Below are 12189 nucleotides of genomic sequence, written 5' to 3'. Positions count from 1 at the left end.
TCCCTTGAAGGCATAAACTGTTCTCTGCCTTTCTTTGTATTCCCAGCACTTAGGTCAATGCTTGGTAGATAGTAAACACATAAATGCTTGTTCACTTGGGAACAGGGAACTCAGAACTTTTAAACATACTTTTTTTTTTTTCAAAGCTAATTTTCAGTTCTATGTCACAGAGGTAACTTAATTACCATGAAAAATCCAGTCCAATCATTCTGTCAAGAATTCTAATATCTAATGCTCCACACATATTTGAATCTCCTACCACTCACCTGCCCCTATAGACAGTCTTTATTGATTCAACTGCCAATCCAGTTGCAACAATATCATCAGCATTATGTCTTCGGCCACTAACTATCTGCAACCCATCCATTTTTCCAACCACGAATACGAGGCTACCCTGAAAAATAAAACACAGCAGCCAATGGGTATCTGATTTGTGGGAACACATGTCTGTCTTATTATATCTACTCGACTAAAAATTGCCTGCTCCAGACAGAAGGCATTGCCTGCTATTTGTTTCTAGGGTAGAATATGAAATTAAAACCTTAAAAATACAAAAGAGCAAAGAGTGATCTCATTTAATTTTTGACATTAGCCAGTTGGATAACTTATTTTCCTGATCCAAACTAAATGTTAGCCTATTTATGTTCTAAATTATTCAAGCAACACACTCATTGATTTACATATTACAATTATGTAACCTGGGAACTAGGAAGATAAAATAATCTCAGGTGGAGTCTAGTTTCTTAGTTTTTTTAAGGACAAATTTCCTTGTGTCTGGAAAGAAACAAAAGATACACATTCACATGTTGTTCCAAGATCAGTCTATAGGATCAAGGCAAATGGCAAAATCACATGCTGGTATTTTTTGCAGGTCAACCAAGGCATCTCATTCTTGTTAGAAGCTTCAAAAGGTTGACTATGAGGTAGGATAGCCAACAATGTCCCCAGAATTCGAATTATAAAAAAAATTAATCATTTTTCTTCACTGCCAGTTTTTCTGAATTCCTGAAACATCCTGGTTATAAAGAACCATGCTATATAACACATGGTAACAACTTTATCATGGTAGAACTTCCTCTATTGCTGAAGGCAATTCTTTTACTACTTTCCTACAAATTAGAATGTGTTAATCAAATCGAATTTGCCAAGTATAACTGTATAATGACAACTCTGAAAATTAGAAATATCTTATTTTACAGAGCCAAATAAACTGGAGAGCCAAAGCAATGCAACCTACCTCATAAAATGGGTTATAATTTCTATTGAAGCTATTTTAATTAAGAAATCATGTTTCACAGTCCTACCAAAATAATAGTTCTACTACTTGAAAGAATCAAAATCTGATCTGCTCAATATTTTACCTTGAATACATGGAAAACATGAAAACTAAAATATTACTTACTGGCCCAACAAATCCAAGCAATCCTGATCGGACAAAGGGCACTTCTCCAATAGGAGACCCTGAAGCATTAGTTGGAATCACCTAAAAGGAAAATGGAAGATATTGAAAGTAACAAAGTAGTTTTAAAAATATATTATCTGGGGGCAGCTAGGTGGCGCAGTGGATAGAGCACCGGCCCTGGATTCAGGAGAACCTGAGTTCAAATCCAGCCTCAGACACTTAACGCTTACTAGCTGTGTGACCCTGGGCAAGTCACTTAACCCCAACTGCCTCGCTTAAAAAAAAAAATATATATATATATATATTATCTGACCAGTCACTAATACATTACATGTAAAGCATGGGAAATTTATGGGAAATTACTCCTAGGTCTTAAACAAAGTAGGACTATGGAAGGAAAAAAGTTGGAAATTTCGATTTATAAATTCAAGGAAGTAGTTTTCCTCCTTCTAATTACATTTAAAAAATACTATTTTTCTATCATCCATCCATCCATCCATCCATCCATCCATCCATCCATCCATCCATCCATCCATCCATCCCCTCAAAATCAGACACATGTAACTTCATGGACAAAATCCAAACTGAAGAACTGCAAAATTTTCATCACCCCAAACCTGGCAGTTTCACATCATTTAAAACTGATTCTTCCAAAACCAAAAAGAACTATTGTATAAGAATCTCATTCTTAGGAGGTTACGAAGAGGCTAGGCAGATAAACTCAAGCTAAGATAGGTACCTCAAATGTGTTTTTGGTCACACCAGCAAGTCCAAAGTACATCATGCCTCCTGTTCTGGAGCTGACACAGATTTCTCCAATTTCATCTGTTTTGCAGAGGTGTGGGGGTCCATCTGGTTTTACAATGCACATCATTCCTAATGCATGGAAAATATGGTTCATTAGAAGAGATCAGCGACTTAAAATATCCATGGCAATGTTGACATAGTTGAAATCAATATCATCCCACTCTCTTTTACAGTATCACTGAGTCAAAACTGAGAGCTAAGAGGGACTTCTGAGGCTATCTAGACCATCTGTTTTTAACCAAAGGGTGTGTGGAGAGATTTCAGGATGTTCATGAACTTGGATAAGAAAAAACTGCATCTTTGTTTTCATTAACCACTATGTGGAAATTAGCATTTTCTTAAATTATAAATGTAATCAACAAACCAAAATAATATTAGCAGGTCCTGTGACTTTGTTGCCAATAGAACATAGATATTTTAATGTCATATTATAGCCGAAGAACTCAAAATATTGTTTATGTTCATTATTACTTTGAAATAACTACATTAGACTTACTGCTTAACCATGTGACTTCAATTTTCTTGTCTACAGACTATATTTCTTTTCTTTTCTTTTTTTTGCAGGGTAATGGGGGTTAAGTGACTTGCCCAGGGTCACATAGCTAGTAAGTGTCAAGTGTCTGAGGCCGGATTTGAATTCAGGTACTCCTGAATCCAGGGCCAGTGCTTTATCCACTATACCACCTCGCCGCCCCCAGACTATATTTCAATATAAGTGATTTCCTTTGCAATTCTAACATATCTTATTTTATGCATTTAAAAAAATTATTCAGAAGAGGTCCATAGGTTTCACCAAACTGCCAAAGGGGTCCTTGAGACAAAAAAAAAGGTTAAGAACCTCTGATTTAGTCTAACCCTGTCATTTTACAGGTAAAGATTATAGGGTCAGAGAAAAGAAGTAACTAGTGATGGTCACAAAGGAAGCTGAGTAGCAAAGCTGGGATTTGAACCTTGATCTCATGACTCCAAGTTCCATGCTTTCAATGACTACATGTACAATTACTAGGTGTAAAATTTGCCACACTCAATTCATGTATCATATGCTTTAAGATTTTAAGATTACTATGTAGGTGGCACAGTGGATAAAGCACCAGCCCTGGATTCAGGAGGACCTGAGCTCATATCCGGCCTCAGACACTTGACACTTACTAGCTGTGTGACCCTGGGCAAGTCACTTAACCCTCATTGCCAAAAAAAAGACTACTATGTGTCACTGTTGATGAAAAACAACTTTGAAGTCTTGGTAGCAGTAGTTGTAGAAGAGGGACTGTAATTACTGCAATACCTCACCTGTACTGGATAGGCATGTCTAGCTAATACAATGAAAACCAGATTCACCAGCAACAAGAACTTAGGGAGACCTTCCTTCCACTGGAAGACCCTAATTAAGATTTGCTAGCGATGACCAATTACCCCTACTTTAAAAACAGGTAGGCAGTGAGTATGTAAGAGCCTTGACTGGGGCTGCATGTCACATGACATACAAAAGTCCTGAGTGGATCCAGGATTCCTGACTCCCTGTCTCCTACTTTATCAGGCCCCACAAGCTCCAAGGACATACTCTTTAAAAAAACCTAAATGGCACTTCCTGTGACTCACCTCCAGGCATTACATGTCCGACATCCTGGACTGTAAGAGCTGAATTTTTATCTTCAGTATTAACACGGATTACCCCATAACTTAAGCCATTCATTGAGAGAATAGCTCGACCTGGCAAAGGGGCCCCTGGAACTCCAGGTCTGAGAAGAAAAAAACAAACAAACTGCTTTGGATTCCAATACTTTTAATTATGGTAGTAAAACATTAGCTCTACGAAATAAAAACTTGAATTCTTTTTGATTGATGTACAACAGAAACCCAATATATTCCTAAAGAATCACACTCATAAAATATAAGGAATGGTCAAAAGAAAGGGTGAATTTTCATCGGTGTAGGAACACACTCTCAATTTCAATTCGACAATCATTTCTTAGATGTCTACTATATGCGAAGCAATATACTAAGCCCTAGAGTGTGGGGAAAACAAAGTTTACATATGATCCACACAGATTACTACAATAGGCACTTTAGTGAGATGTACAATAAATGTAAAATGAGGTGCAAGGGGGGAAATTTATTACTGATTAGTGGAAGTGGGAAAATGAGAGAAGATTTCATGGAGTTGAGCTTTAAAGGCTAAGTAGGAATTCAATAGAAGAAGGGGGAGGGAAGAAAGCACACTCTGGTCACAGAGAACAGTGCGAGGAAATGTATGAAAATGGAAATATGGAAAGAATGGAGACACTCCAGGTTTGGCAGGAACACGGGAGTAAAGTGAGGCCTGAAAGATGGGACAACATCAGATAGTAAAGGGTCTTGAATGCCAAGTGGGGGCATCTGAACGTTAGGGGGTAGGAAATATGGAGCCACTGAAGATTTTTGAGCAGAGAAGTGACATAGCCAAATGTAGGCGTCTGGAAAATAAGCCTGGTGGAAGTAAGGATGGCTTGGAGGGGAAAGAAAGTAGACACAAAAACGTGTTAGGAAGCTATGGAAAAAGTTCAAGAGGACAATAAAAAGGGTCCATACTAGGATAGTAGTAGCAAAAACAGAGAAAGCGAATGTTGTGATGCAGCTTCCTGACATCAACTATAATCAAGACCAGTTTACTTCAAGTCCACAATGCTACTAATTTTTTTAAAAAGATAAAAATAATATGAAAAAAACTCCTTATTTTAGTAGGAGACTTGAGCAGGCATGCATGCTTAGCTTACTAGTAATGGCAACAGTAAGAAAACAAATGAAACCCCTTTTCCCAGGTAAAGATTTGCATCAAAATACTATCATCAGTCACCTTTATTCTCTGAATAAATAGCATTAGGTAAGTGTCCATGGGTAATATCAGGCAAGTATTAGGTATTCTTTCCCAGCTGTAACATGAGCTGACCATGAACTGAACAGTACCTGCGAATTGCTATAGTCATAGCTTCAGGAGATGTAGCACAAGGACAGATGGCCTCGGGTTTTAGACCATGGCTCTGAAACAGACTCAGGAAAGCGTCACAGGATGATACAGACCCTAAGCAAATAGAACAGACCAGCTTTAAACCTGATAATGGCAAATTTCATTAGTCCAGTTTTTAAAAGGTTCTAATGAGAAACCAAGGAAACAAACAGACAATATTTGTGCTTCCAGAGGACTCTAAATGTACATAAATTTACTTATTGGATCTATAAATTATCTTATTGGATCTATAAGGTACAATTATAAATTTCAAGGACAAATTCATGAAATTATACCTCAGAAAGAGCTGGATACCATTTAAAGGTACAAATAGGTAAAAGTGGATATTACTATCAACCTAGACAAATAGATTTCAAAATTTCCAAAATCTCATTTTTACTCTCCACCTGTAAATACTATAAAGCATGGTTATGCCAGTAGAGTTTATTTATTTTGTAGCCTATACACCATTTATTGCCCTGTGCAAGAGGGCCTTGGCAGGCAGGAAGATGTTATTAGGCACTGGTGGTCTCTGGGCCAGCAGGACCTCAGTGTCAGTAGTGGTTAGGTTTGAAAGGGCCTTCCTTAGGCATGTCCAGGTACTCTCAGCTTTGTCAGTTTCACTTTCAGTTAAGGTAAGCAGCCCTCAGCCACAGCTTCATCTGGTTCCTTGAGCAGAATACTTCCTCTGTGAGTCCACAGCTCAAACTGGGCCAGTGCTTGGTTACTGAAGGAGTTGTTCAAGATAGTCAGAATGGCCTTGGCATAGTCCATTCTTTAGCTTGTAGCAATCCATGTGATTTTCATTTTATTTTCTCTACTGCAGTTCTGTTCAGTTACTATGAATCTATTTCCATATCTAAGGGTCCAATGTCATACAAGATGGCACTGTCTTTCATTTGCTCAAAGCACCTGCCAAACATGATATCTAAGGAATGACAAAGATGCTTTCCTCTTTGTATGCCTCCTACATGAGGATTCCTACATGCCCCAAAGCCCTGAATGGTCTGAATTAGTGTAGCAGCTCTTGTTCACATCACTGTGGTCTGCCGCTGTGGTCACATTACCCAAAATCACCACCTCTGTGGTGTCTCTGATGCCATCAATAAAGAACTCGTGGCAGCCAGCCATACAGGCTGACAAATGTGCTCTTGGAGACAGAACAATTCACAGTAAAGGCTGGCACTTTGAGAACTCCATTGGCCTTCATCTTGTATAGGTTGTGGACGCCTAGGGTATTCTCTGCTAAGATACCTTTGATGCCTTCAGGAGCTGAGGGTGTATGGTGCGAATCAGAGTTGTGAGATCTTCATCGTGGATTATGTTTGAGGGGCTGCCTATCCTTGAGGTAGAAGATCTAGTCACTGTGCTAGAGATGTTCTTTGTCTTTCTTCCCCTTCCAAGCATACACAGGAATGACAATTTGGAAATGGCAATGGCTACATGGTCCTGAGTGAAGCAAATGTTGTAGCTGGGTCATCATAACTCAGCAACCAGAGCCATCAGCACATCGATGAGGACAGTTGTCTCCACAGTCACATGGAAGCAATGAGTGATTCAGGTGGCCTTCAGTAGCTGGCAGGCTGAGTACACCTGGTGAAGTTTCATCAAGCCAGGCATCTCATTCTCCACAATACCAAAAGCCTTGAGCCTCTCGGCAGCCGGGCTGATATTAGCAACTGTATAAGCCAGTTTGATAAAAATGCTGGGGTGTTCTCTACACTGAAAAAAGGACCTAGGAAAGACCACTGAGCAGGGATGCTGAGGATGGGAGTGATAAGGCCAAAGCAAAGACAAGTTTAGAAGAAGGGTATACTGAGAGGGGACACTCTATCAGAGAGTGAGAGACAGATCAATCTACAGACATTGGAGAAGGGAGATGGCCTGAAACATATGTGGTGGCAGTGGTAGAAAACAATTCAGTGGCCAGGGATGGAAAGAAGACCAGGGCAGGAAGCACTGGGCAGAAAGAAATTCCAAGGAATCCCTGAATTAGCATTGGGTATAGGGATGAGTATCATGTGGCAGCTCTGTTGCACATTACCAAGTTCAGGGTTACAAAGCCAGGGTAGAGAGGAGCAATCACAAGTGAGCACGGGCCCTAGTTGTGTAATTAGGAAGAGACTAGTTCTAGAAACATAGCTGTATAGTTCTGAGGCTGAGAATAAAATAGCAACTCGGTTGCAGCCTGTTGCCCAGCACATAAGCCTGTAGTGGAATAAACAGGGCAGCAGACCTGAATCAAAAGAGAGCCAACCGTTCAGTCACTCTCAATCTGCAGAACCTGCTATTGGGCCAACAGTAACTGTGTCCAGCATCAGTCTACTGAAACGCAACCATCCAGAAGCCAAAGACACAAAGCTGAATCAGGAATCTGCAGAGCTCTGACCAGGAGAGCAGTGAACAGACCTTTTCCTGCATCATACCCATTTGGAAAGAGTGAAAATTTAGATGCTCCCAAGATGTGAAAGCGGGAAAAGGATGTAAAAAGACAGGGGATCAGGTCAGCCTTCCCCTGTAGAAGTGGGCAGAGCCTAGCACTAATATGAAGTCCAAAGTCAAGAAGGAGGGTGGAAGAATAAACAAACAAAAAAAAGAACCTGACCATAAAGAGCTGTTGTGGTGACAGGCAAGCTCAAGACTCAAATAAAGAAGAGAATGACTTGAAAATATTCACAAGCCCCAAAGGAAAAAAAAAATGCATTTTGGATAAAGGCACAAGATTTCCTAGAAGAGTTTAAAAAAAAGAAGAAGAAAAATGCCAAATGAGAATTTTGGAAGAAAGATAGGAAAAGAGAATTATCAGCTTGGTAAGAGATATGAAACCTCACTGAAGAAAATTTCTTGAAAATTAGAATTGGCCACCAATAAATGATCATAAGACCATGCCCATGCCCATGCCCGTGCCCATTGCAAAATTAATGTAACATTAATAAACTCTGATAGACTCAAGGACTCTGATCAACATAATGACCAATGACAATTCCATGATGAAACAAACATGCTCTCTCCCTCCATATAGAGAAGTGATTGACTTAGAGTACGGATTAAACCATATGCTCTTCTTTTTTCTTTTTGGAGATGGCTAATGCAAGTATTTGTTTTAAATGATTATATGTATTTGTAATGGGTTTTGATTTTCTTGCCTTCTCAATGGATAGGGGAAGGGGAAATTTGGAACTGAAAATAAAATAAAATTGAAAAACAAAGCATAGTAACTGAAACACATATGTATCATATTCAGTATCATACTCTACTGATATCTTCTTAGTTTTTATTCTGAAACATTAATCATACATTTGACTATTAAACCTCATTGATAATGAGTTTGTTTATGTCAAATTGGCAGAAGAGCCTTCCTAAGGTTTGATGTTACCTGACTGTAAAAGAGAGGGGTTAGGAAAGTCCTGGCATATATATCTATCTGATTATCCCAAAACAAAATGATCTTGATTTTTTTCAATCAAGAATATCCATATACCATAATACCAATTTACAGATCATATTGCGACAAAAAGATAATCACGATTGGCAGAGCACTAGTTGGTTTTTATTTCATGAAAGAAAATGTAAAAAAAAAAGAAAAAAAGAAAGAAAATGCTACACAGAAGTGAGCCGCTGTACTTTACAACAGGAAAGTAAAGTAAGTGAAAAGAAAGTAGGTTCTAAGAAGAACATCATAGAAATACTCACAAGGATTTGCTCCATCAGTCACAATAAGCATACGGAGAGAACTCAAACTCACATCTCTTTGGTCCCGATGTGCCATCATTGCCCAGTGCAAATCCCGACATTTTACTAAAGCCACTTTGGCTATAAGTTCAAAAGCAAAACAACACAGAAAAAATTAAATTCAGTGGTTCTTTACTCTGTTGAAATCAACTTCCTCTATTTTAGAGATTATAGCTTAAGTTAATAAAGATTCAAAGGTTTTTGTGTAAAATGCTCTTCAAGAAAATCGTGTCTAGTGCTCACAAGTCTGTAGGGTACCACATTCAGGAGACTGAATGGTCATGAGGAAATGAATGCAACTATAGCCTCTATGCTAATGATAATGTTTCTGCCAATACAACTTTTCTAGCTCAATACTTTTCTGTAAACACTTAAATTAAGGTGTATTCATCTCAATTTATGAACAAGGAAACTGAGGAAGGGCAAGTAAATAATTTACCCAAGCTTCCAACTAAACCCTTATCTTTCCAGCCAAATTGCCATGCTCCGATAACTACGTATCACTAAGACAAGAAGTCATATCTTGCCTCTTCACCCAATAAAACCATAGTCAAAATAGCCAATGCCTATCAAACTTTAGAAGCTTAAAGATTAATGATTAAATTTTAGACGGTATCCATGACTACCTTTGTGAGTATGTACTCGCTGGACCCAAGACAGGGGACAAGTTTTCATCACAGAGTAGGGAACACTAACTGTGTGCATCTTATTCATTACATTCTGAAAATCAACAAAAGATACAAAATAAGTAACATCAATTAAACACTGAACACAAGATGTAGCATGCCACAAAATGACAAAAGTAGACAAATTCCAAATTTAACTATGCATAACCACCAACAGTAGGAAAAGAGATGAGGTAAGTCTTTAAGAGGTCTTTTTTTCCCAAGCCAATCATCTACATATGGTGTTCATGGTGTCTTTTGGGATAAGTGCCATCACAGCAGATGGGCCTTGTATTTCTGGCTCTAAGTTCTCATATGTGCTCTTACGTAAAGGGTATAGTCAACCACATAAGCAAGTAACAGCAGCAGTACATTGCCTCTTTATTTTTGTTAACATTTACATTGTACATCTGAAAAGACTGCCATTGGAAAACAGGATGGTTGGGTCAAAGTGCTCGTTCAAGTAAAACAACCATTGTTGGGATAGTAATCCATAGCAACAAATAGAATCGAGGGGTTTTATAAATCTTGTTACTCAGCTTATACAGCAGGTTTATTAGTCAGAATAGCTTACCGCAAATATGCCATGCCACAGCCCAGCATCCTTTTTGATGTCTAATACATTTACTATGGTTTCCCCTACGAGAGAAAAAAAAATTGACAGTAGGTGATATCTTCAAAGTGAAAAATCACAAAATAGCCAAAGTGGCAATATAATATTACTTGCCCCTGCTATAATTATATCTATCGCATAGTTTAAGGTTTGGGGCTCTAATAATTGTATAAACACTGTCAGGGGGCTTCAAGTTGGTCTGTGATCAGTGGGTGATATGCCATATTTGTTAAATGTTCAGCATTTGCAACACATTGCAAGTACATTAAGTACTTCATACAATCTGGTATCCATCTTCTAAGAGATGATGTTTTAAGGGGTCTAATCATCACATGGTACATATGACAAAAACAATCACCACAAAATTTGAATCTACATATTGCTAAATATTTCTTTCTTTCTTTTTTTTTTTTAGTGAGGCAACTGGGGTCAAGTGACCTGCCCAGAGTCACACAGCTAGTAAGTGTCAAGTGTCTGAGGCTGGATTTGAACTCAGGTACTCCTGACTCCAGGGCCATTGCTCCATCCACTGTGCCACCTAGCTGCCCCTTGCTAAATATTTCTTATGTTTTGTTTGGGTTAAAGTTCCATGACTTTCCCACTAAAACTTACAAGTGCAGCTACTGGCTGAGGGTCAGATGAAGTCCATTTTGTTATGCAGCCAGAAGGAGAATTAAGCTAAAACTTTTCTTTTTCCTTCACTAAATCATTCTTATTTGACTTATCCAGAATTAGGCTTATCCTCTAAACTACAGCTTATTCAGAAAAACAAACCCACCATGTGAATCAAGGCAAGAAGGGTATAAGAGTGAAGTTGCTCAAAGTATGACTTTTTCTCTAAATGTGAACACTCAAAAGGTGGTTATTGGTTCCCTTCTGTGATAATGTTAGCACATCTGAAAGTAATACAATGAGGGCAGCTGTGCAGCTGTGGAGTATAAGCTGACCTTCGGAGTAGTTGCAGGCTTGTGACAGGGCTTGGCAATGAGACAGCATGGCAATCCGGGACACTGTGACTCCCATGACACTCCCCTCCTTGCTTGTCTTATACTGGAAAAAAACAGGGCAAAATGAAAGAGTGATTTCTAACCCCGAAGTTTGTTAAGCCATAGGAGTTTATTTTTGATAAATAAAATAATTTTCTTTCTTCCTTAAGTTATTAAGAAAAAGGCCAATTGCTACAAAAGGATTTGAAAGATTCTCCATAACAGAGCCTCAACTTTTCAGTTCAATATGAATACCCATAAAGAAATGGAGTATCATTTTTGCAAAACAAAACAACTAGGGAATCCATGTGGTGGTGTCATTACCAGTTAAAATCTTAGATAAGATCTAGCCTGATGCTCTTAGTTTATAGATGAAGAGTCTGAGGTTCAGAGAAGTGAGTGAACTGCTTCAGGTGACACAGCCAGTTCTCTCCAGTGTGTCCTATCTACACCCTGTTTGTATGTGGTTGCTGGCCCGCTGTCTCCTCTATTAGACTGGGAGCTCCTTGAGGGCAGAGACTATCTTTTGTCTTTCTTTGTATCCTCAGTGCTTAGCACAGTGCCTGGAACATAGTAGGCACTTAAAAAATGTTTACTGCCTAACTGACCTTCCACATTAAATTGTAGCAACACCACATCTACATCCTCCAATATCCTTTCACCCCATTTGCTTTTTTTGTTATTAGTCCCTATTAATTTACAGTTTTAGAACTGGAAGTAAAGTCAGTCAGTCACCAAACATTAATTAAGTGCCTATTATGTGTCAGGCATTGTGCTAAGTACTTGGGAGGGATTTAGGGAGCCCTTTCATTCAATCATCCTTCCCCAGCCCCCGAGTGTTAAAGATGAGCAAACCAAGGCCTGAAGTGAACCTCTTCTCCTTTCATTTGCTTCTTCGTAGCTTTCTGGCCAACCAAAAACAGTAGAACCACCTACTTTTTGCTCACTATTCTTTCCTTCATATATCCTCCCTCAAACTTATCTATTTCTCTGAAGCTCAT

The 12189-nt window shown here is 38.7% G+C and overlaps 1 protein-coding gene across 3 annotated transcripts in view; it reads right to left on the bottom strand.

The window, feature by feature from the left end:
• Positions 1–12189, bottom strand: part of DIP2B (disco interacting protein 2 homolog B) — a 195816-nt gene that overhangs the window by 55963 nt on the left and 127664 nt on the right. For all 3 annotated transcript variants that reach the window (XM_043965902.1, XM_043965903.1, XM_043965904.1), the window contains 9 exons: positions 11150–11252; positions 10164–10228; positions 9551–9644; positions 8886–9005; positions 5153–5267; positions 3809–3948; positions 2142–2278; positions 1403–1483; positions 267–394 (listed from right to left, as the gene is read on the bottom strand). In XM_043965902.1, the coding sequence (XP_043821837.1) occupies positions 267–394; positions 1403–1483; positions 2142–2278; positions 3809–3948; positions 5153–5267; positions 8886–9005; positions 9551–9644; positions 10164–10228; positions 11150–11252 (983 nt within the window). The remainder of the gene's footprint in view (positions 1–266; positions 395–1402; positions 1484–2141; positions 2279–3808; positions 3949–5152; positions 5268–8885; positions 9006–9550; positions 9645–10163; positions 10229–11149; positions 11253–12189) is intronic.

This window comes from Dromiciops gliroides, chromosome 5 (genome assembly GCF_019393635.1).
Source record: "Dromiciops gliroides isolate mDroGli1 chromosome 5, mDroGli1.pri, whole genome shotgun sequence".
Taxonomy (NCBI): Eukaryota; Metazoa; Chordata; class Mammalia; order Microbiotheria; family Microbiotheriidae; genus Dromiciops; species Dromiciops gliroides.
This window is presented reverse-complemented; position numbering and strand designations above follow the sequence as displayed.